The following is a 25,490-nucleotide window of genomic DNA, read 5'->3' as shown; positions in this document are numbered from 1 at the left end:
GAAAATCACGCGGAAAAGGAAATCGTGGGGAAAAGAAAATAATGCTATAAAGAAAATCTCACTGAAAAAAAAACACTGGAAAGGCAAATGATGCTGGAAAGAAAATCATACAGACAAGTAAACTATGCAGAAAGGGAAATCACGCAGAAAGGAAAATTGCAAGGAAGAGGAAATCATGCAGAGAAAAAAAACTGTGAAAAGAATCCACGGCAAAAGGAAAATCATATGTGAATCAAAATCCCATGTATAAATATTGTCAGAGGTGTAAACAGCAGTTTAGTTGGCACATACAGGACACAGTTTATAATAAACAGTAATATGGCAGTTTGAAACCCATCTCTGACCTTAAACCACAGCTAAGCCAATAACAACCAGAGCCACCAATGTTCACATCCCATTGTGTTGTTATTGTTGTTGTTTTTGTCATTGTTTGGAGCAGGTTGGTGATCCAGCTCAGCTCCATCGTGTCGTCTCTGAGAGCTCAGGCTGCTGACACTCTGAATGAACTCTCTCACTTTTCTACTCTGTGGAACCAGGTCAGTGTGTGAGTGTTGTTGTTGTTGTTGTTGTTGTTGTTGTTGCTGAGCTGGACTAACAGTCAGGTGTGTTTAGGATCCAGAGGAGCAGGTGAAGGCCTTCCTGCAGTCCAACCCCTCGCTGGCAGAGTTCAGCTCTCAGATCTCCCTCTACTCTGTGAGTCCATTCCCTGTTTTTGTATTTACTGAACATCGTCAGCAAACACTTAGCTCATGATTCACTGTAGGTCACACTACGCATCAGTTTTATCATTTAACATTATCAGACTGAGGACAGATGTGGGACCGCTGAACAAGATGACGCCTAACAACGTCACTCTGCATAACCCCCAGAATTTCTTCTCAGTAATGTTGCAATTGACTCCGCAATACTGATGAAGTGTTGTTAATTAACATGTGAATACCACTGCAAGTGAATGCCCATAGTTTAGCCGACGTCCGGCATGACAACCATGAGCACCAACTCGAAAACGAGAGCCGCTCAGCAAGGCGCTAGCTATGCTAGCTTAGCAAGTGGAGCTTCATCCGGGCCTGCTGAAAAGAAGCCGCAAACTGCACGAGCTGTGACACCGCCTGGGTTTGCCGAACTGCTTGCTGCACTGCAGAGAGCTATGGAGGAAATGGCTCGGTTTAGCAGCACCTTATCAACCCTACAAGCAGATGTAACCAGTGTCAAGACTACTCAGGGTAAAATGAAAACAGATGTGGCAGCCATTTTCCAACGACTCGACAAGGCTGAATCAAGGATTTCTGAACTAGAAGATGAGAATGGGCGCCTGAAGCAGCTGGCCAAGATGAGTGCCAAAGAGTGTATGGTGCTTTGAGAAACTGTGAATGATATGGCTAACCGAGAGAGACGCCTGAATATACAGCTCTTTGGACTGAAAGAAATGTCCGAAAACAGGGTCAAGCTTTAGGAGCATGTGCTCTCGAAGTAGATATGGCTGAATCGGAGCTGCAGATAGTGCACCGATCTGTGACCAAGATGCCAGCAGAGGGTGCTCCTCCTCAACCGGTCAGTATCCGCTTTCATAGTTTTTTGGAAAAGGAGCGAGTCCTGACGGCAGTGAGGGCGAAGGCATGTGAACCTGGAGGGATTCTCACTCTTCCTCGACATGACGAAGGATGTTGCAGAGAGGAGGCAGCAGTTCACGGAAGTGAGAAAGAAGCTGCATTAGCTGGACATGCGCTTTACGCTGGCATACCTGGCCGTACTTCACTTCGTCGACCCTCGTAAGGCATTGGAGCTGCTGTCTGAGAAGGGGCGCGAGTTAACGGGGGCTGGTGCTGGCCAGAGAATTTGAGGGGGGTCAGATGTTGATTGCTGGGGATTTCAATCAGGTGCAGGATGCCCAGTTAGACCAAACAACACATCATAAGTATGTGCCATGGGACAGATTAGCTATGCAAATGATGATGGAAGACCTTGGTCTGGTTGACATTTGGAGATTGGTAAATCCCAGAGAAAAAGAGTACACTTTCTTTTCACATTGCATAGGTCAATTTCAATTTTCAATCAGTTTTATTTATAAAGCACAATATCACAAAACACAATTTGCCTCACAGGGTTTTACAGCATACGACATCCCTCTTTCCTTTGGACCCTCTCAGCGGATAAGGAAAAACTCCCCCCCCAAAAATGGTAGAAAATGGTAGGAAGAGCAACTGAGGAGGGATCCCTCTTCCAGGACGGACAGACGTGCAATGTCGTACAGAACAGATCAACATAATAAATCAGCAAACAGCAATCCGTATGACAAAATAAGACAGAAAGAGAGACAGAGACAGAGAGAGATGCAGGACAGACAGTAATGACAGTAGCTTACAACAACATTAATTCAAGTAATAACATCATAAAAATTACGGCTATTGTGGTACAATATGTTGAAAGTATATATTAATATCTGATAGTGTACATATGTGACAATAATCATGTGTATAATAACAGTAGAAGTATGACTAGTGATAACAGCAGCAGCAGGAGGCATCAGGCAGGACCACGGCAGCAGCACAACCGCACACGTCACACTATCCAGCCACCGCTGCTGGTTAACTTGCGAGACAGTGGAGCACAAAGGCTCCGGAGAAGAAGCCGAATTAGGGACATGCAGTATGGCTGAGTTATAGGAGGTCCCCCGGCAGACTAGGCCTAAGTCAGCCTAACTAGGGGCTGGTACAGGGCAAGCCTGAGCCAGCCCTAACTTTAAGCTTTATCAAAAAGGAAAGTCTTAAGTCTAGTCTTAAATGTGGAGATGGTGTCTGCCTCCCGGACTGCAACAGGAAGATGATTCCACAGGAGAGGAGCCTGATAGCTGAAGGCTCTGGCTCCTGATCTACTTTTGGTAACTTTAGGGACCACGAGTAACCCTGCATTCTCAGATTATTACTCCGAGGTTTCTTCAGTTTTGTCTGAATTTAACATCAGGAAATTGGAGCTCATCCAAGTTTTTATGTCTTTAATGAAATTTTGAAATTTAGTTAATTGATTAGTTTCTTCTGGCTTCATCGATAAATACAACTGTGTATCATCCGCATAGCAATGGAAATTTACAGAGTGATTTCTTATGATGTTACCAAAGGGAAGTATATAGAGTGAATAGGACTGGTCTGAGCACAGAACCTTGTGGTACTCCGAAACAAACTTTAGTATTTAGACATGATTCATCATGAACATGAACAAACTGAAAACGATCAGATAAATAAGATTTAAACCAACTTAGTGCAGAACCTTTTAGACCAATTAAATGTTCCATTCTCTGTAGCAGAATTTAATGGTCAATTGTGTCAATTGCCGCACTAAGATCTAATAAAACAAGTACAGAGACGAGTCCTTTGTCTGAAGCAATCAGAAGATCATTTGTAATTTTAACTAGTGCTGTCTCAGTGCTATGATGCACTCTAAATCCTGACTGAAGTTCCTCAAATAGATTATTATCATGGAGAAAATCACACAGCTGGTCTGCGACTACTTTCTCAAGGGTCTTTGAAAGAAAGGGAAGATTAGATATTGGTCTATAGTTGGCTAACACCTCTGGATCCAGGGTGGGCTTTTTTAGAAGAGGTTTAATTACAGTTGGTAGCCTAGTTGGGATGAGGTCTAAGAGACACATTGATGATTTAGATGAAGACATCACTGCGGTCAATTGTTGAAGAGAAATCGGGGAGAAGCTATCTAAAGATACACTGAACAAAAATATAAACGCAACACTTTTGTTTTTGCTCCCATTTTCCATGAGCTGAGCTCAAAGATCTAAAACATTTTCTATATACACAAAAGACCATTTCCCTCAAATATTGTTCACAAATACTATTCATCCATGACCATCACCTCATGTTGCAGCATGATAATGCACGGCCCCATGTTGTAAGGATCTGTACACAATTCCTGGAAGCTGAAAACATCCCAGTTCTTGCATGGCCAGCATACTCACCAGACATGTCACCCATTGAGCATGTTTGGGATGCTCTGGATTGGCGTATACAACAGCGTGTTCCAGTTCCTGCCAATATCCAGCAACTTCGCACAGCCATTGAAGAGGAGTGGACCAACATTCCACAGGCCACAATCAACAACCTGATCAACTCTATGTGAAGGAGATGTGTTGCACTGCGTGAGGCAAATGGTGGTCAACCCAGATACTGACTGGTTTTCTGACCCCCCCAGACCCCCCCAATAAAGCAAAACTGCACATCTCAGAGTGGCCTTTTATTGTGGCCAGCCTAAGGCACACCTGTGCAATATCCATGCTGTCTAATCAGCATCTTGATATGCCACACCTGTGAGGTGGGATGGATTATCAAAGGAGAAGTGTTCACTAACACAGATTTAGACAGATTTGTGAACAATATTTGTGAGAAATGGTCTTTTGTGTATATAGAAAATGTTTTAGAGTTCAGCTCATGAAAAATGGGAGCAAAAACAAAAGTGTTGCGTTTATATTTTTGTTCAGTGTATATTAGGTCTTACAGCTGTGTTTGAGGGCAGATAGGTACTATCTGAGGACAGGATGTCATGAATTTTGCCTCTAATAGTTAGAATTTTCTCATTAAAAAAGCTCATAAAATCATTACTGCTAAGGGCTAAAGGAATACAAGGCTCAATAGAGCTGTGACTCTCAGTCAGCCTGGCTACAGTGCTGAAAAGAAACCTGGGGTTGTTCTTATTTTCTTCTATTAATGCTGAGTAATAGTTTGTTCTGACATTGCAGAGGCCCCTCTTATACGTTTTGAGACTGTCTGCCCAGACTAAACGACATTCTTCCCGTTTGGTTAATCATCAATTCCTTTCAAATGTTTGCGATATTTGTTTTAACTTACGGGTTTGAGAGTTGTACCCAGGAGTGAACTTTATTTGCTTTGTTAACTTCTTTTTAGGAGAGTGCTCAGAGTTCAACGCTAAGGTTTTTTTTTCACTTGCCCGGTCGGGCAAGTTGGTCAGAGATCTACTTGCCCGAAGTCAGTTTTTACTTTCCCTATGAAAATTGTTTAATTTAAGTGGTTATCAAATAACAAAGACTGCAGTTATTTTTATGTTATGTAATCTTTATTCACACTGTATTTATTAATTAAAACAACATATGTCATGTATTGTAGCTTAATTCCTACACAAAAATTGCAGTGTCAGGGCTTAAAGTGAAAATTTGTCAATTGTTCTCCATCTATAATTTTGCGCCCTACTTGAGCCTTGCCCACCTCTATTTATTTTTCACCCCTCTCTCCAGTTCTGCTGTATTAACACTGGGTTTAATATATTTTGCTTCCATCTCTCTGCCCTGCTCTACTCTACTTCAACGCTACTTAGCTCTCTCTCTACTTTACCTTTAGACTACTACATCCACCTGTTGCACAAAACGCACACAGCAGTGTTTCCCCTAGGATGGAGTTGTAGCAGCGGAGGTGAAGCACACGCATGAAAAATAATTTTCACATACAGTACAGGCCAAAAGTTTGGACACACCTTCTCATTCAATGCGTTTTCTTTATTTTCATGACTATTTACATTGTAGATTCTCACTGAAGGCATCAAAACTATGAATGAACACATGTGGAGTTATGTACTTAACAAAAAAAGGTGAAATAACTGAAAACATGTTTTATATTCTAGTTTCTTCAAAATAGCCACCCTTTGCTCTGATTACTGCTTTGCACACTCTTGGCATTCTCTTGATGAGCTTCAAGAGGTAGTCACCTGAAATGGTTTTCCAACAGTCTTGAAGGAGTTCCCAGAGGTGTTTAGCACTTGTTGGCCAGCTCACCCCAAACCATCTCGATTGGGTTCAGGTCCGGTGACTGTGGAGGCCAGGTCATCTGCCGCAGCACTCCATCACTCTCCTTCTTGGTCAAATAGCCCTTACACAGCCTGGAGGTGTGTTTGGGGTCATTGTCCTGTTGAAAAATAAATGATCGTCCAACTAAACGCAAACCGGATGGGATGGCATGTCGCTGCAGGATGCTGTGGTAGCCATGCTGGTTCAGTGTGCCTTCAATTTTGAATAAATCCCCAACAGTGTCACCAGCAAAACACCCCCACACCATCACACCTCCTCCTCCATGCTTCACAGTGGGAACCAGGCATGTGGAATCCATCCGTTCACCTTTTCTGCGTCTCACAAAGACACGGCGGTTGGAACCAAAGATCTCAAATTTGGACTCATCAGACCAAAGCACAGATTTCCACTGGTCTAATGTCCATTCCTTGTGTTTCTTGGCCCAAACAAATCTCTTCTGCTTGTTGCCTCTCCTTAGCAGTGGTTTCCTAGCAGCTATTTGACCATGAAGGCCTGATTGGCGCAGTCTCCTCTTAACAGTTGTTCTAGAGATGGGTCTGCTGCTAGAACTCTGTGTGGCATTCATCTGGTCTCTGATCTGAGCTGCTGTTAACTTGCGATTTCTGAGGCTGGTGACTCGGATGAACTTATCCTCAGAAGCAGAGGTGACTCTTGGTCTTCCTTTCCTGGGTCGGTCCTCATGTGTGCCAGTTTGGTTGTAGCGCTTGATGGTTTTTGCGACTCCACTTGGGGACACATTTAAAGTTTTTGCAATTTTCCGGACTGACTGACCTTCATTTCTTAAAGTAATGATGGCCACTCGTTTTTCTTTAGTTAGCTGATTGGTTCTTGCCATAATATGAATTTTAACAGTTGTCCAATAGGGCTGTCGGCTGTGTATTAACCTGACTTCTGCACAACACAACTGATGGTCCCAACCCCATTGATAAAGCAAGAAATTCCACTAATTAACCCTGATAAGGCACACCTGTGAAGTGGAAACCATTTCAGGTGACTACCTCTTGAAGCTCATGGAGAGAATGCCAAGAGTGTGCAAAGCAGTAATCAGAGCAAAGGGTGGCTATTTTGAAGAAACTAGAATATAAAACATGTTTTCAGTTATTTCACCTTTTTTTGTTAAGTACATAACTCCACATGTGTTCATTCATAGTTTTGATGCCTTCAGTGAGAATCTACAATGTAAATAGTCATGAAAATAAAGAAAACGCATTGAATGAGAAGGTGTGTCCAAACTTTTGGCCTGTACTGTACGTGAAACTTTTTTGTATGCTTGCAAAGCACAGCCTGCTGGGATGTTTGTATGTATCTACTGGCACCATAAGGGCTCTTTAGGACTAAGTACATACAGTACATGTGTGCACAGTAATGAGCAGGTGAAATGTCTGTCTAGCTTACATATGAGGTGTCTCAAGATTTAGGAAAATACAATTCTATTGAATATAATAAAAGTAAGTCACTTGACATGCTGCTGTTTTGTGCTATGACCTATTTAAGTGTTGGAAGTTGTTATTTACGTGACAACGCCTGAACGCAACATAAGCTTAGCACAAGTGCTGTGTGTTTGCTCGTGTTTGTCTGTGCGTAACAGCAGTCTGTTGATGGTTATTTACACACTGTCCATAACAATAACTTCGTCAGCTGACAAACTGCACTGGGCTCGGGGTCAGGTTTGGTCAGGAAAATGCGGCCTGAGCCGCTCTAGCGTGCTCACCTGTGTGCGTGGCGGAACTCCGCCGTGCACGATACAGAGAACAGAGGAGAATTGTTAACGTGTGACCATGTAGAGACAGAAATGACACGATGACATAACACCATAAATAGTATATTGTTCTATTATTATATGAAGCGTCCGTCGTGCAAAGTAATATCAATGGGGCCTGTGGGCAGGACATTGTTACACAGCTTGTGCCTGTGACTTCAGGCAGAAAGACCGCTGCATCAGAGCAGAAGGAGCACGTTTTAAAATACATTTATTTTATCAATTAGTTATTAACTTTTACTACTTTTAGCAACTTGCCCGATCGTGCAAGTGAGTTGTTAGTTTACATGCCCGACCTTGAGTTTTACTTGCCCCGGGCAATCGGGCAATCGTTATTGTTGAGCCCTGGTGCTACAGAGTTGAGTGTTGTTCACGGCGAGTCTACGGCGCTATCGATAAGATGATCAGTTCGAGAGAGTTTAAAGTCGGTACGGGAAACCTGTGTTACTGCAGGACATGGTATCAAATTTCACGACGGAGTAATCATTTCCTTAAATTTTGCGACAGCACAAAACATCTAGTATAGTAACTGTTGCTGAGTGGCGTTCAATTGAGTAAAAAGAAATCAAAAGTTATTAAATAATGATCTGATAGCGAGGGATTCTGTGGAAAGACTGTTAGGTTATCATTTTCAATTCCATACGTCAGAACTAAATCGAGGGCATGGTTAAAACAATGAGTGGGTTTATGTACACTCTGACTGAAGCCAGTGGAGTCTAATAATGAGATAAACGAGGTAGCCAGGGAGTCATTATCAACGTCAACATGAATGTTAATTTTTTTTTTTAAATAATTTTATCTGATTTAAGAACTAAACTGGATAAAAACTCAGAGAATCCAGATACAAATTCAGAATACGGGCCAGCAGCACGGTACGCTATAACAAATAAAAGTGGCTGCGAGATTTTCCAGGTCGGATGTAAAAGACGAGGCTTTCAAATGAATTATAATCTAGTTTAGGTTTAGGGCTGATTAACAGACTAGAGTTAAAAATGGCTGCAACTCCCCCTCCTCGGCCGCTGCCTCGAGGAATGTGGGTATTATTATGACTGGGAGGAGTGGATTCATTTAGACTATCATATTCATCTGGACACAGCCAGGTTTCAGTGAGACTGAGTAAATCAATATGATTATCTGATAGTAATTCGTTTACTAACACTGCTTTAGATGTTAGAGACCTGATATTTAACAGTCCATTTAATTCTCTAGTATTGTCTTTCTGTCACAGAAGAGGTTTTAATTTTTATGAGGTTGTTACGCACAACTCCTCTTTGTTTGATTTTAGATTTAGATAATATTTTAGATTTAGATAATGGTAATAGATAATAAAAATAGGTCACACGCAAGGATAGACTATTTCCTGGTCTCTAGAGAAATGATTGAGAAAGTGGTGGATTGTGAGGTTGGTGTGATAGCTGTGTCTGATCATGCTCTGGTAGAGTTAAGCATGGTGATTAAATCAAGTGGATCTAGGGTAAATAGGTGGAGACTAAATACATTGCTGCTTCAGGACCCCACATTTAAGACTGCCCTCGAAATTGATCGTAAGGATTTCTTTGATCATAATATTGGCTCAACGGAGAGTTTAGGGTCAGTATGGGAAACCTCCAAGGCTTATGTAAGGGGCAAGATAATTTCACATACCAGTTTTCTGAAAAAGTAGACTAACACAAGAATTAAAGAGCTTGAATTTCAGATTAAGAACATGGAAAATGAGCTGTCACAACGCTATAGTGATAATCAGTTTAAAGAACTGTGTGACTTAAAGTATCAGCTCAATGAAATGTACAATAAGAAGGTGGAGTATGCCCTCAGGTTAAAAACAAGCTTCTTTGAAAGTGGAGAGAAGTCTGGCAAATTATTGGCAAGACAACTGAAACAAGAAGATGCTAGCTTTTTAATTCCAGCAATTAATGATAATAAGGGTTAATAAGTTTAAATGGATAATGTGGAAATCAACAAAGTCTTCAAAAGTTTTTATGAATATTTGTGTAGATGAAGACAAATATCAGGAGTTCTTTTCAAAAATAAATCTTCCCATAGTGTCCCCAGCCCAGGTGGAGATGTTGGATGCACTTGTAAATGAGTATGAGGTTAGAGGGGCCATCTTGTCAATGAAATCTGGTAAATCACCAGGTTTAGACAGCTTTCCGGCCGATTATTATAAAAAAAACAATTGACATAGTAGCGCCTATTCTAACCAAGGTGTATACAGGAGCTCTAGCAAAGGGACAGCTACCATCAACATTTAATGACGCCCTAATCAGGTGTTGCTGAAAAAAGGCAAGAACCCCTATGAGCCAAGTAGCTTTCGACCAATTAGTTTGGAAAATGTAGATTGTAAGATTTTGACCAAGGTGCTATTGATAAGAATGGAGAAAGTCTTACCACAACTTATTAATGATGACCAGGTCGGTTTTATTAAAGGTAGATCGTCAGCTGATAATCTTAGACGCCTACTCCATCTTATGTGGTTAAACTAAAAAAAAACACCCCAGTTGCTGCTTTCTTGTTAGATGCCATGAAGGTGTTTGATAGAGTGGAATGGGTTTATTTGATGTATACTTTGTGGGCTTTCGGTTTTGGAGCAGGATTTATTAAGTCGATTCTTAGGAATGGCATTACATCCCCTTTCTTTAATCTGGAACGTGGCACTAGGCAGGGTGACCCTTTATCCCTGCTGCTCTTTACTGTTTGTGGAACCACTGGCAGTGTCAATAAGGGATGATCTGAGAGTGAAAGGAGTGCTGGCGGGAGGCAAGGAGCATATTTATATGCAGATGATATTTTGTTGCTTCTTTCAGACCCAGCTTCTTCTATTTCAAGTATCATGAATATTGTTGAGAATTTTTCTGAGGTTTCGGGCTACAAAATTAATTGGCAAAAATCAGAGGTCATGCCAGTGTCCCTAGGCTGCTCCCCTGCTGACATTGGAGCATTTAAATGGCTGTCATCGGGAATGATATATCTGAGTATAAGATTGATCACAGACTTTTGGGAGATTGTTCAAATTAATATTAATCCAGTACTACAAAATATTAAGAGTAGCTTTGCCAAGTGAAAGTTGTTGAATTTATCTCTATGGGGAAAGATTAATACAGTTAAAATGATGGTATCCTCAAAGATTAACTATATCAATATGATGCTACCCTTAAACCTTCCTATGTCGGTGCTTAAGCAGTACAATGAGATAGTCAGGGATTACCTGTGGGGTGAGAAGAAACCCCGGATTGGTTTGAATAAGTTGTTCACCACTAGAGAGCGGGGTGTGTTGGCACTGCCAAACATAGAATTGTACAACACTGCCTTTGAAATGGTTAAACTATGTAAACACTGGTCAGGGAATGGTTCACATCTGGGCTGGATAGAGAGGTCACTTACCTCCACTTTTAGATTTATAGATGCTCTGTCCCAAAAACCATCACAGTCCCCTCCTGGAGGGGACACTAGTCCGTTAATTCAGCACTCACGAGATGTGTGGAACAAAGTCCTTAAAATGTTTGGTTTGTCTCAATATAAACAAGGTTACTCATTTGCAGTACATGGGAAAATCCTGCAATTAAGGTAGGAAAGAAAACTATATGTTGGAGGGCGTGGCACACTAAAGGCATAGCCACAATTGCTGATTTATTTGAGGAAGGAGTGTACTACTCTTATCAGAGGCTAAAGGATAGATATGATCTAACTGATAAAGGGGATTTTTGGAAATATCTCCAAATGTGGAGCTGTGTACAGTCTTTGGATTACAGTGCAGGACAGGACCAAAGTATATTGCAAAGGTTTCTAAAGCTTCCTAATGTTGTACAATCGTCATCTGTATTTTATAATATGGCAGCGAACGTTCTGTATGGTAAAAGTGAGAGTCTGAGGACAATATGGCAAAGGGACCTGGACACTGAGCTCGAACAAGAGGTTTGGGAGAATATTGTCCATAACATGGGCTGGTCAGTAAGGGACAGTAAGAGTAAATTCATACATTTTAAAATAATATGGACTCCAGTCAGATGTAAAAGACTTGTTCTAATTCAAAGTGATGAATGCTGGAAATGTAAGAGCTCTATGTGTACTTTTCTACACCTCATATGGGACTGTCCGCTGGTTTCCCCATTTTGGACACGAGTTGTGTCAATTGAGGAGTGGCTGGACAGACCCTTGCCAAGCTTGCCTCGTCTCTGTCTTCTTGGTGACAAATCTGTTTTACCAGCTGGACTTACGAAGGCACAGTTTGGGTTAGCCCTTGCAGGCTTCCTGAATGCTGCCAGGATCATACTACAGAACTGGAAAAATACATGTACACCATGTTATAAGGACTGGATTGAACTCATGACAGTTACAGCCTCATATGAGATGATGCTCGCTAAAGTGAATGATTCTGTGTCTAAATTCACTGAAGTGTGAGTTAGGATGAAGTGACCTAGGCATAGGCATACGTCATATTTGTATTCATTTTATTGATTGATGGCCAGCACATTTGGATCTGGTTTGGGCAGAGACCCAAGGTATTGATGTTGATGGATGATGTGTTTTCTTCAGGGATGCCACAGATCAGGTACATGAGGGGGCCCGTATGAGACCATAAAGATCAGTTACATAGGGGGGCACTGAGAAAAACATCACATGGGTTAAAGGACTGTATAATGATTCCAGATGTGGGTTTTGGCCAACTATATAAGTGTCTATATGTATGTGACAGAGAAATTGAGAAATTGTAGCCTTCTCCGCAGCGCTGCTATTAAACCGTCAATTGAAGATCAACTTGTCGTCTATTGTGCATCTTTTACTATTTTGTCTCTGGACTAGAAGTTCTTTCCTATCAGTGAGGTAGCTTTCTTGAGTTTATTAGGGGTGGAGATCATCAGACAGCGATATGTAAAAGAAAGCCTTTATACATGTCAAGTGGGGTGTCGTGTGTTGTGGGAGTGGGAGTTGCTTTGGCTTATGCTATGTTGGTACATTTGTTTTTGTTTTGTTTTTGTTATTTGTGGTTGTTCATTCTGTACATTTTGTATGTTTGAAGAAAGTGTGAAAGAGTGTATTTGTAGATGGAGCTGCTCCCTCTCTGTGCACACCTGATAACTTCAGTAAAATAAGCAACATGCTGAATTCAGAAAACATACATTTCACAGCAGTGTTAGAATGAGTAGAACATGTTAATCAAAACTACAATTTTAATAAAGTTTTACCTATAATGCCTTGCTACCCTGCAGAAGCTGGAGGTGCAGATTTCAGAGCTCCCAGTGTGTTGCATGGTGGGTTCAATCCTGTTTGACACCGACCAGCTGAAGCTGGCACTCACTCAGGAGTGTCGTCTCTGGAAACGGGCCTTCGGCGCTGCACTCAACCACCGGGCGTCCGCCGACATGGATGATGTCTTCTCGTTTGTGGAGGGGCTGACGAAGCGCCTGCAGCGTCCAATCACAGACCTGGAGGATGTCCGAGGAGCCATGGCAGCACTCAGGGAGGTCAGCCAGCATCTTATGGGCTGCTCTCTGTCATCATTCATTCATTCTTAATTAATAGACTGAATCATTTACAGTTGCATACAAAAGTTTGGGCAGTAAGCAGAAGATGAACTGATTTCCAAAAGGCATGAAGTTGAAATATGAAACATGGTTTTCAGATTAGTGTATTATTTTTGTTTTGTACAATTTTAGAGTAAAAAGGAGCACCCTGCAAAAGTTTGGGGACCCCAAGACATTTGAGCTCTCAGACAAATTTTACCAGGATCCCAGAATTCCCAGAATTAGCTTGTTAGGGCTCTGGCTTGTTCACAATCATCATGAGGAAAGACAAGGTGATGCAAATTTCAAAGCTTTATAAGTAATGTGACTCCTTTAACCTTATCCCAACAATCAGCAGAATTGGCTCCTCTAAACAGCAGCCTAGCACTGAAAACTAAAATAACTGATGGTCACAAAGCATGAGAAGGCTGTAAGAAGATAGAAAAGGGTTTTCAGGTAGCTGTTTCCTCAGTTCATAATGTTATTAATAAACGCCAGTTAACATGAACTGTGGAGGTCAAGTTGAGGTCTGGAAGACCAAGAAAACTTTCAGAGAGAGCTGCTTGTAGAAAGGCAAATCAAAACCTACATTTGACTGCAAAAGACCTGCAGACAGATTTATCAGACTCTGGAGTGGTGGTGCACTGTTCTACTGTGCAGTGACACCTGTACAAATATGACCTTAAGAGAGTCATCAGAAGAAGAGTCATCAGAAGAAAACCTTTCCTGTGTCCTCACCATAAAATTCAGCATCAGAAGTTTGCAAAGGAACACCTGAACAAGCCTGCCCAAACTTTTGCCTCAGGCCCTTTTCCTTTTTTGTTATTCTAAAACTGTAAACGATTAAAATTAAAAAGTAATCTTGCTTAGAATATTGAAGAAATGTTTCATCTTCAACTTAATGCCTTTTGGAAATCACTGAAATTACTAAATTAATTAATTCATTAATTAATTAATTACAGTGGCTCATTAATTCAGTCATTAGCTTTTCATCATTACATGCATTAACTGAGTTTATTTCCTTATTCATTCATCCTTTCATTTTTTTCACTTTTTCATTCATTCATTCACTCAATTATTATTCTTAATTGATAGACTGAACCATTTATCTATAATTCTGTGCGGAGTTTGCATGTTCTCCTCGTGTCTGCGTGGGTTCTCTCTGGGTACCCCAGCTTCCTCCCACACTCCAAAGACATGCAGGTTAATTGGTGACTCTAAATTGTCTGTAGATGTGAGTTTGAGTGTGAATGGTTGTCTGTCTCTATGTGTTAGCCCTGCAATAGTCTGGCATCCTGTCCAGGGTGTACCCTGCCTCTCGCCCAATGTCCCCCCCCCCCCCCCACGACCCTCAAGAGGATAAGCGGTTACGAAAAGGGATGGATGCATGTGGTCATTCATTGATAAATTAATAAATACCTTCATGTACACATTTATGTTTTCATTCATGTGTAGAATTTGTATTAATGATATTTATTTGATCAATCTGCGTCCTAATGATTAAATAATAATATTTTATCTAAACAATAAAGTACTTTGACTAATAGTACCTAGAGCAGTACTGCTATGTACTATTAATACTTTCGGTAATACTGTACAGGTAATCAAGTACTGTTTAGTCATTCAGTCCTTTTCTTGTTTATTTCTGCTCTCATGTATTCCTCAGCCCAGGGATTGTAATTCATTCATTGGTCCTTCACTCGTTCACCTCTTCACTCTTTATTGTTTGAGGTTCGGGAGGAAGAGGTTCGTATCGACGCCACCATTGGCCCGGTGGAGGAATCCTTCACTCTGCTCAACAAACATGAGCTGCTCTTTAACGACGGGAACGCTGAGCGCGTGGATGGCCTGACGTACGCCTGGAGGAACCTCAGCGCCTTGGTGAGACGGAGGGAGGCGTGTTCATGACGTCACTGCAGAGGAAATGTGGTTGATAAAGACAAATCTGATGCATATCTGTCACACTGAGACGAGCACAGGATGGTGTTTGTTGAAGAGGAAATGTTATTGCCTCTACATGTTTAATTGAATGACTGCAGTTTTTCATTTAAAAAAGTACTTCACTCTCTAATATAAATTAAAAAAATACTTTTACGCCTAAGCTGCTCAAACTGAAAAATAATTGGGATTTGGACTGATTGAACCTTGTGGTCCAAATGTTGTAACATTGCCCTCTTGTGGAGTTAATCCTCAGGACCTCATGTTATTACTAACCAAGGACGACTGTTTATGGTCCTCTATTACAAACCAACATTAACTAGAAATAAAGCATTTAACGAGTAGAAGTTTTACAAACATAAGTATTATTTCATTTAAGTTCATTTATTTTCGAAGTGCTTTAACACAACCAAGGTTTCGCTTATGCAAAAGTTAATAACCAGGATACCAACTGTGCATTTTCATATCCTGACTAACATGCCCAATGAATATAAATATTTCAAGAATTAGTGTTGAAACATTAGTTGAACAAAACTCGACAGTAAACCAGATACAGTTTCCAGCTATCGGTGTCAGGGCTCCACATTAACGCTTTAGTACGTTTTTCTTTTTTGTTGTTGTTGTTATTTCAGACTATTTGGATTTTATTTTTATACAGAAACATTTCTCTTATTACCTGATCTTTATATTTGGCTGGTTTTGTGCGGACATCTGGAAGACTGGTGACCATTTTGTGAAGGCTGATGGTGTGTGTGTGTGTGTGTGTGTGTTTTTCTGGGTGTGTGTTGTGGTTTCAGGTGGTGCAGAACCAGAACACTCTGGTGAGGATCCAACCCAGCATGAAGGCAGACCTGCTGTCTGCAGTGCAGAGCTTTCAAAGCCACGTTCAGAGATTCTGCAGCGATTACAACCACAGGTACACGACAGGGACAAACAGCTGTCACGGTGCATGATAACAACGTGCACAATAAGTCAGAGGTGTGTGTTTGCAGGGGTCCAGGGACGGAGGGGGTAGCTCCAGCTGAAGCTAGTGAGCGGCTGCAGAGTTTTCAGGCTGAGTTTGATCAGCTGTGGAGGACGTACACCACCTGCTCTGGAGGAGAGGAGCTATTTGGACTGCCTGTTAACGGTATGACTGACTGAGTGACAGACTGGATTCCTTTCTTCTGTTATTCCTTCCTAATCTTTCCTCTCTTTCCTTCAGAGTATCCGGAGCTGCAGAGGATTAAGAGGGAACTCTCTCTGCTGTCCAAACTCTACACTCTGTATAATTCTGTCATTGACAGCGTTGCCAGCTACTATGACATCCTGTGGGCTGACCTCAACATCGAGAAGATCAACAACGAGCTGCAGGACTTCCAGAACCGGTACAGCAGGGAGGAACATTGTCGACAAATGTTTTAGATTTAAATTAAAAGTCTGAAGTAATTCAGTCAACTAATTAAAATCTGTACTTCAGCTTTGGATAACCATTGGCAGCAAGGGATGGGAGTCGAAAACTGGTATCAAAGTATCTGATTTATTGGAATCATAAACCTCCGAGCTCATCAGTTCTTGTTATTAATGTTGGCATGTTTTTCTGACAGTTGCGCATTGAAAATCAGTGACATCAAACTCCTGCATCTACACTGCTGGAAATTTGCAACCAAGCCACCTTGAACAACATAGAGCTTTGAATCCAGTTTTTGTAGTGGCCTTTGTTCAGGTCTTCACAGTGCCCTTACCCTGTGAGATTTTTCTTTAAGTTTCTATCTTGAATAATAATCCGAAGTTTTGTTGTCTCATACCCCTTAAAATCAAGAAGGCCTCATGAACCCCTGTGAAGCTTTGGTGATCCCTAAAGTGGTGGCTGGGAACCAGTCGTCTACACTGTGTTCAGACTCACAATGATAAAACCTGTACAGGGCTTTTTCCCACACTGAAAATTGATCAGGAATTAATATGAGAATCAATAAAGGATCAAACCGATAAGCAGAATAAGTCAGTATCAATAAAATCTGATCAGCTGGTCTCCCTGGCAGCACTGATTGCTTCATCTCTCTCTGGGTCGTCTTTTGTGTTTTCAGGATCCGAAAGCTTCCAAAGGCGTTGAAGGAGTGGCAGGCCTTCAGAGATCTGAAAAAGACCATCGATGACTTCACTGAGACGTGTCCTCTGCTCTACATGATGGCCAACAAGGTGGGACTACCTGTGTGTGTGTCTGTCTGTGTGTCTGCCTGTCTGACCTCACTTACGTCTCTCAGAGTGAGATGTAACAGCAGATTTTAATATTTCAGTTCACATTAGAGATGATTTTAAATGTACAAACATCCTCAGAAAGGCAATGATGACATGTTACTAACTTCCTGTGTCCTTCAGGCGATGCTGTCCCGACACTGGACTCGTCTCAGTGAGCTGACTGGTCACAGCTTCCAGGTGGGATCAGAGTGTTTCTCCCTCAGAAACATCATGGAGGCTCCACTGCTGAAAAATAAAGAAGACATTGAGGTACTGATGCTGAAAACACTGAAGGTGTTTACATACAGACACTGATGTTGAAGTTCTTAACCCTTTCAGAACCCAATTATGTTCCAAACACAGAAAAATATGTTGTAACCATGGATTACTACTCTACTCAGAAAGCACTTAAACTTAGCAATTTTTTTCATTATACTTTATTCCATGTTATTTTTTCCTGTCCATTCCAATGGATGGAAAATCTGAACCCAGAAATCATCTAATAGTAAAAATGACAATAAATGGTCAAACAGACCTTTTTCCAATAGAGAACATGGAAATCATGTTTTTTTATGAATGGTTAACTCATCTCAATGAATAAAGTTACTCAAGATATTCTTATTTCTGAAGTATCTCCAAAAAAGAGTATGTTGAAAACCTCCTGAGATGAATATTGTTTGTACATAATCAATAAAATGCATTATAAGATGATTGTATTATCAGAAAATATAATCCAAACATTATTTCCATATTTATGCAGTATTTCACCTAATTATTTTCCTGTGACACTTAGATCCACTGTCCATTCTAATGGAAGGATGCTTTTGAAAATAATCCAGAGTAAAAGCTGTAAATATTTCATAGGATTTTTGACATGTATGAGTAATATAACATCTCATGTTTACTTTACACACAGTTAAAACACAAATTATGTACTTTAACAATATGAACAGACTGAGACATGGCTTGCGCTTCCTTCTTGCTGATGATGTATGATGTAGAACATGATGTAGGACACTGTGATTGGCTACAGACATCCCATCAAATAAGTCTATGCATATGGACAAAGTCAGATGATAGTAATTATAGATTTAGACATCTTAGAAAAGTTATGTCTATCACGATGGAGGGGGGATCTGAAAAGGTTAACTCTGTTACTTTCACCTCTTTGATTTAAAGAACATTAATAAACTGCTGCCCTGAGTTTATTAATGTTCTTTAAATCAAAGAGTGATGATGTAGTGATTAGCATTGTTGCCTCATGGCAATAAGTTTGCATGTTCTCTCTATGTTAGCATGGGTTTTCTTAATGGGTTCTGCAGCTTCCTCCCACAGTCCAAAGACATGCAGGTTAAATGGTGAATCTAAATTACCTGTAGGTGTGAATGTGAGCGTGAATGGTTGTCTGTCTCTATGTATCAGCCCTGTGATAGTGTGGAAACCTGTCCAGGGAGTATCCTGCCTCTCGCCCAATGTCAACTGCAGTAGGCTCCAGCCCCCCCCCGGGCACATTCCAAGTGGTTATGGAATGAATATTAAGCTTAGTATATTTAATCTTTTATTTGTTTTAGTCTCACATTATAATGCCTGTTCTTTAATTTTATCATAAATTACAGTTCCAGATGTATGGAAAGTTTCATACATCAGCTGATCTTCTGAGCAGATCATATTTCACATAGTTTTCAGAACTAATTTTTAATAAAAAGGTATTTATTCTGGGACTTAACCCACTTTTTAAATCCTGAAATGTCCAAAAAGACCATCAAATTTGTGAATAACCTTAAAAGTAACTATTAATCTGGAAAAGTCTAATATAGTGGTACAAGTAAGATGATCTTGAAAAGTGGTGATAATTTTAAAAGATATAATCCTGAAAAGTCTAGAATATTCCTAAAAGGCCAGAGGTTTATTTTTATAGGACACACATAAAGACCCCACAAAAGGTTAGGAATGAACATGAAAATTCAAGAATGCTCAATTTTTGGGCAATTATCCAAATAATGGAATAACACTGAAGAACGAAAGATATAATCTTACAATACTATAATTTACTTCTGTAGAGTCAGGAGTGATCCAATAACATTTGGAATCATATTTAAAAATAAAGAATAGTCCAGAAAATTAGAAAAGTCAGAGGTGCTTCTTAAGACTACATTGGATGAAAATAACTTTAAAAAGTGGAGCTTTGAAAAAATGTCAGAAATACAGAAAAACAATCCAGAAAAATTGGAATAACCCTGAAAAGTCTGGAATACTATTGCAAGTGAGATGATCCTGAAAATTGGTAAAGATAAAATCCTGAATTTTTATTTTTTTTAAAAGATATGGAAATTCAAGAATACTTTAAAACAATATTAAAGCTCTGCAGCAATAGTTAAAAGATGGAGAAGTTCCAGAGTTTTCAGGGTTAAACTGTTGAAAGAAGGTTGCTGATTGGGAATGTTTTCCTGTATGTGTCAGGACGTTTGTATCAGTGCTGTGAAGGAGCGAGACATCGAGGCCAAGCTGAAGGATGTGATGGCCGAGTGGAGCAGTCAGACGCTCAGCTTTGCCACCTTCAGGACCCGAGGAGAACTGCTGCTGAAAGGAGCCGACACTGCTGAGAAGATCTCCATGATGGAGGACAGTCTGATGGTGCTGGCGTCACTGCTGAGTAACAGGTAGAGAGATGAGGCCTTGGGCAAGGAAGGAAGGAAGGAGGGAGGCAGAAGTGACTTAGAAGGCAGGAAAGATGGAGATCTTAAAGCAAACACACAAAAAGAAAATAAGGTAGAGACAAGGATGGAAAGAAGGAACAAAGAAAGGAGGACACAAGGAAGGAGGAAAAAAGGAAAGAAGGAAGGAAGAAACTGATGGTAAAAAGGAAGAGTGGAAGGAAGGAAGAGATAAGGAAGACAGGAGGGAAGGAAGAGACAAGGAAGGAAGGAATAGACAAAGGAGAAGGAAGAAAATAAGGTAGAGACAAGGATGGCAGGAAGAAACAAAGAAAGAGAGAGACAAGGAAGGAAGAAGGAAGAGACAAGGAAGAAAGAAAGAAGGTAGGGGAGGAAGAGACCAGGAATAAAGGAAGAAGGAAAGAAGGAAGAGACAAGGACGGAAAGATGAAAGAACCAAAAGATATGAAAGCAGAGAATTCAAATAAACATGGCATAAAATGTAGAGAAGAAAGAATGGAAAGAACGTACAAATGTCAATGTAGAAAATATGTTAAACATATGAATGAATGAATGAACAAATGAATGGAAGAATTAATGTATAATGAATGGTTGAATAAATGATTGGATAAATTAATTAATGGAAAATGAATGAATGACTGGATAAAAAAATGAATAAATAAATGACTGGATAAATGAATATATGAATGGGTGGGTGAGTGGGTGAATGAATGAATGAATGAACATGCCATCTGTGGTCCTTTCTGCTGCAGGTATAACGCTCCGTTTAAGCCGTCCATCCAGCTGTGGGTCCAGAAACTCTCAAATACCTCAGAGATCATTGAGAAGTGGCTATCGGTTCAAAACCTTTGGATCTACCTGGAGGCGGTGTTTGTGGGTGGGGATATCGCCAAGCAGCTGCCTCAGGTCACATGATCATCATGTTACACTTGTAATTTAAACATTTCCTCTCACATCAGGTAGATCTTAAAGTTTGTCTTTGACTCATCCAGGAGGCCAAACGTTTCCAGAACATTGACAAGTCATGGCAGAGGATCATGCAGCGAGCCCATGAGCTCCCCAACATGGTGCAGTGCTGTGTGGGAGACGAGACGCTCAGCCAGGTGCTGCCCGCATATCTTAGAGCAACACAACACTCACAATACTTAACAGGGTTGTTAACCATGACACTGTGTCTCCTCCTCCTGTAGTTGTTGCCTCACCTGCTGGAGCAGTTGGAGCTCTGTCAGAAGTCTCTGTCCGGTTACCTGGAGAAGAAGCGCTTGGTGTTTCCTCGTTTTTTCTTCGTGTCTGACCCTGCCCTGCTGGAGATCCTGGGCCAAGCCTCGGACTCACACACTATACAGGTAACGCACAGGTGTACAGGTCATACACTTCTACTGCTGTCACTAATATTTCATTCATGTTTCTTTAGTAAAATAGGCCCACAAAAAAAATCTGTTTGAGTTTTACCTTTTCCCTGCTCTCCTTGATGTCTCTCTGCTTTTCTTCCTTTTGACCTCTTTCCTGTATTCTTGTCTGTTTTTCTGTGTTTGTTGTTGTTTGGAAAAGTCATATTTAGTTAATCTCTTTCTGTCTCTGTCTCTCAGGTTCATCTGCTCAGTCTGTTTGACAATGTCAACAGAGTTGTTTTCAATGAGAAGCTGTATGATCAGATCATCAATTTTCAGTCTCAAGAAGGAGAAACTGTGGAGCTGAGCCAACCCATCCTGGCACAGGTACACACACACTAAAACTTAAATCACTGTCATTATGGGGACCGTACTACTTTATTTTGATTTTTGGATTTATGCTGCAAAATCCTACAAAACAATATACAGACTCATCCAGCAGTAATCCCTCTCCGTCATCATTTATGACCCACTCTTAGTGTGTGGTGGTGTATTTGTCTGGTAGTCGTAGCTATCATCCAAGAGGAAGCCAAGAGAATCTCAGAAGCAGAGCCAAAATATGTAAATATGGTGAGGCGAAACACCAATCGGACAAAGTTTATTCCAAAACGAATCTGAAGTTGGCTTTCACTTTTTCTAGCGAGCACTGAAGAGTGAAGCAGAAATTGGCATGTTTCCTGACAGGTAGGTGCAGGTGGTTAGCTCAGTTAGCTTGCTGAAGTATCAGCTTTTCCATTACAACAAATGTAACGTTCCTATGATAGTACAGTAGCAGTGTAGGGAGGAGGGGCCAAGTTTGAATGTTGTGTTTACAAACAGTACTTCCTGCAGAGTTTACCTTTGAGCTGGTTACCTGCTTATAAAAACTGTTTTGTCACACTGCTTTGATATTGTTTCCACATGAACACACGTCATGTTTGACTCGTGAGGGCCGCAGCTTTACCTGTCAGACTTGTCTCTTCCAGGGAAACGTGGAGGTGTGGTTAGGACAGCTGTTAGCAGGGGTGAGGCAGACCCTCCATGCTATCATCCGTCAGGCCTACCTGGCCATCAGCGACCCAGGCATGAAGCTGCTGGAGTTTCAGTCGGCATTTCCAGCTCAGGTTGGCCTGCTGGGAATCCAAATGATCTGGACCAGAGACGCAGAAGATGCACTCGTCCTCAGCAAGTCTGACAAGAAGGTACCTGTATTTTGAAAAAAGAAGCAGAGAGGAAACATTAAACCTGTCTTTTCATTACCATGCAGATCCTCTCCCCTCACTGTTCCTTATCTGATTGGCTGACAGATCATGCAGACGACCAATCAGAAGTTCCTGGATCTCCTCAACGAGCTGATTGACATGACAACCAGAGCGCTGAGCAGAAACGAGAGGACCAAGTACGAGACGCTCATCACCATCCATGTCCACCAGAGAGACATCTTCGACGAGCTGGTGGGTGGACAGACAAGAATTTAGTTTGTTGATTGAAGCAGTATTTTCTACAATATAATTATCTACATTAGGTGCGTCTAAACGTGCGATCTGCGTCAGACTTTGAGTGGCAAAAACAGTCAAGGTTTTACTTTCTGGAGGAGACGGACAGATGTGTCATCCAAATCACAGATGTGGAGTTCAGCTATTGTAACGAATACCTGGGCTGTACCGACCGACTGGTCATCACCCCGCTGACAGACAGGTACACAGACACCGGACACCGACTGCTGGTTCATACCATTATTAACACTTCAACGTCCAGTCAGAGCTGAATATGTTCTTCTGTCCAGGTGTTACATAACTCTGTCCCAGGCTCTGGGGATGAGTATGGGCGGAGCTCCGGCTGGTCCCGCAGGAACAGGTAACAGTTCTTGTCTCTAATGACAACTCACTAAAATGTCTGCGTTGCATGTTGCTTTAACTCAGTGTATGTGTATGTTCAGGTAAGACGGAGACCACTAAAGACATGGGTCGCTGTCTGGGGAAATATGTGGTGGTTTTCAACTGTTCGGACCAGATGGACTACAGAGGACTTGGACGCATCTACAAAGGTGTGTGAATGTGTGTATGTGATTACTTCTGTACAGAGTGGTGTATGAATAGTTACTGGAAGCCTTCTGCTTTAGTAACTATTGATGGGTCAACCCAATCACCAGATAGTTGGCACTGTACTTTTCTGCAAACGACAGATACATTACATTTGCACATCATTACGTAGCGGATACGATTAAACTTTACATTTCAACAGCAGTGTGGTTAACATCTGGTTAGGTTAGGCACTACAACCACTTGGTTATGTTTAGGAAAAGCTCATGTTTTGGCTTAAAGTACTCGGTTTGGGGGGCACTATCCCAGCAGGAAATGCAGGAATATATCAGTAAAAACAACCGCTTTTGTTTTAATTCACAGGAAACACAACAATAACTTGATAAATCCAGTGTTCTTTGTTGGTCTTAAACAGTGGGCTGCAGCTTGGCAGGCATCTCTCCTTGGTGTCACACCACTATCCCCTCCACCTCCTGATGACAAAGTCAGCTCATACACTACATCACTTTAAAAACTTTGATATAATATGTATGAAACATGCAAATGTAATGCAGCCATAGTTTGCACAAACATACATTGCCAACATTTTCTTCCGGCGACTGGGCTGGATGGATTCACCTCAAAAAACTGTGTTTAAATTAGACAAAAAGAAGAAGTTTTTATTGTTGTGACAAAGGGGTTATCTCCCGTTCTGAAAAGTACAGCCAATGCTGAAGTGCCTTAAACATGCATTCTTTCTAATGGCCAGCAGGGGGCGAGTCCACTAGTTGCAAAAAGAAGTCAGATTATATTAGCCTGAGTGTCAGACTGAAGCTGCCAGAACCTTCAGTCTGACCTCGCCTCCATTGAAAGCGATTTACAAGGGGGAGGGAATTTGATTTTTCCCTAACCAATCAGTAGAGGTCAACGACTCACCCAGAATCTGACGTCATTAGTATCCATACCTCGGGGGTGCCGAAAACAAGCGAGCATTGCCCGTTTAAAATGTCTCCGTCGTCGTGCACGCCCAGCTGCATCGCCGTTAAATCCAGTTCAGCAGCTTCCTTAATTTGGTCCTCCATTAACGCGAGTAGTGGTGAAATACCTCGATAGCATCGTTAATGTGGTCTGTAGGATCTGTAGCGGTCGCCATTGTTGCTATCCTCACCAGTTACCCACCGGCGCACAGCTTGACATCAGCGTGGCGCTGATTGGCTAATCGCTAGACCTGCCCCCACCCCCGGCGTTCATTGGTCCTTCCATCTTTTGAACAAGATAAATCGCAAATTCATTGCAGTATGCCAGACCAGAGATGCAAGCCTACTCAGTTGAGTGGGTGGGGTCTATGGTCTGGAACCAGGCTGAGATTATATATAATCAGGGAGAAAATGACCCTCCTTCTCACTTGATTTATTCTAGGGCTGCGCAGTATATGCGGTAGACGGTAGAAATGATATAAATTTGGCCCACGGTAGAGATTTGCGCTCTACCGTCCTATCGTCGATGATGTCATCGCACCTGCCTCAGTTAGGGCTGGGCGGTGTTCGCGGTGACGGTAACTTAACGCAGTAAACATGAGCCACTGCTTTTGTGATTAACGTTACCTTCATACTGCAGTACTCCGGCTACGGCGGCAGAACGGGACCCGGTGGCCAGCCGGCCTCACACACCTCCCTCGCTACGTGATGGAGGTGGCCTGGCCGACTGCACCAAACCCAGGCCCACAGGAGAAGGGGGCCCGGGAGCCGCCAGCCCTCCCTCTTCCCTCTAACGTTTATACATACTATATAACGTTTTATACACAATAATAGATGGATTAGCAACCGTTTTACTTCTGACAATAAATAGATTCCATCCTAGACTTGTATGGCTATTTAAATTGTTTTATTTAAGGTGTAAAAAAAAGAGAGAAGACAATACCGCGATATCATACCGTCACCGCATCCCCCCAATATAATACCGTGATATTGATTTTAGGCCATACCGCCCAGCCCTAATTTATTCTCTCAGTTAACATTTTCCTAATGAGATTATGGTTCCAATCATTAGTTTCAAGTTTTCTTCAAAAAAACATGATGTTCATTTTATGGTCCCATTTAGAGTAAAACAGACTGCAAATGCTTTTGAGCGTGGCTACCTTGTGATTGACAAGTTGCTACCATGGTGATGTGCATAGTTTCTTTGA

The 25,490-nt window shown here is 41.4% G+C and overlaps 1 protein-coding gene across 2 annotated transcripts in view; it reads left to right on the top strand.

Moving 5' to 3' along the window:
* The window catches only part of dnah5l (dynein, axonemal, heavy chain 5 like), a 207,067-nt gene that overhangs the window by 52,891 nt on the left and 128,686 nt on the right, over positions 1 to 25,490 (top strand). For both annotated transcript variants that reach the window (XM_078162985.1, XM_078162984.1), the window contains 19 exons: positions 440 to 536; positions 613 to 693; positions 12,791 to 13,045; positions 14,816 to 14,965; positions 15,820 to 15,938; positions 16,015 to 16,151; positions 16,227 to 16,389; positions 17,089 to 17,200; positions 17,381 to 17,509; positions 19,700 to 19,899; positions 20,667 to 20,820; positions 20,907 to 21,017; positions 21,105 to 21,260; positions 21,504 to 21,632; positions 22,271 to 22,486; positions 22,592 to 22,738; positions 22,810 to 22,982; positions 23,071 to 23,141; positions 23,224 to 23,331. In XM_078162985.1, the coding sequence (XP_078019111.1) occupies positions 440 to 536; positions 613 to 693; positions 12,791 to 13,045; positions 14,816 to 14,965; positions 15,820 to 15,938; positions 16,015 to 16,151; positions 16,227 to 16,389; positions 17,089 to 17,200; positions 17,381 to 17,509; positions 19,700 to 19,899; positions 20,667 to 20,820; positions 20,907 to 21,017; positions 21,105 to 21,260; positions 21,504 to 21,632; positions 22,271 to 22,486; positions 22,592 to 22,738; positions 22,810 to 22,982; positions 23,071 to 23,141; positions 23,224 to 23,331 (2,708 nt within the window). The remainder of the gene's footprint in view (positions 1 to 439; positions 537 to 612; positions 694 to 12,790; positions 13,046 to 14,815; positions 14,966 to 15,819; positions 15,939 to 16,014; positions 16,152 to 16,226; positions 16,390 to 17,088; positions 17,201 to 17,380; positions 17,510 to 19,699; positions 19,900 to 20,666; positions 20,821 to 20,906; positions 21,018 to 21,104; positions 21,261 to 21,503; positions 21,633 to 22,270; positions 22,487 to 22,591; positions 22,739 to 22,809; positions 22,983 to 23,070; positions 23,142 to 23,223; positions 23,332 to 25,490) is intronic.

The sequence above is a fragment of the Epinephelus lanceolatus genome, chromosome 20 (assembly GCF_041903045.1).
Source record: "Epinephelus lanceolatus isolate andai-2023 chromosome 20, ASM4190304v1, whole genome shotgun sequence".
Taxonomy (NCBI): Eukaryota; Metazoa; Chordata; class Actinopteri; order Perciformes; family Serranidae; genus Epinephelus; species Epinephelus lanceolatus.
Note: the sequence above shows the minus strand (reverse complement) of the source record. Positions and strands in the feature narration are given on the sequence as shown.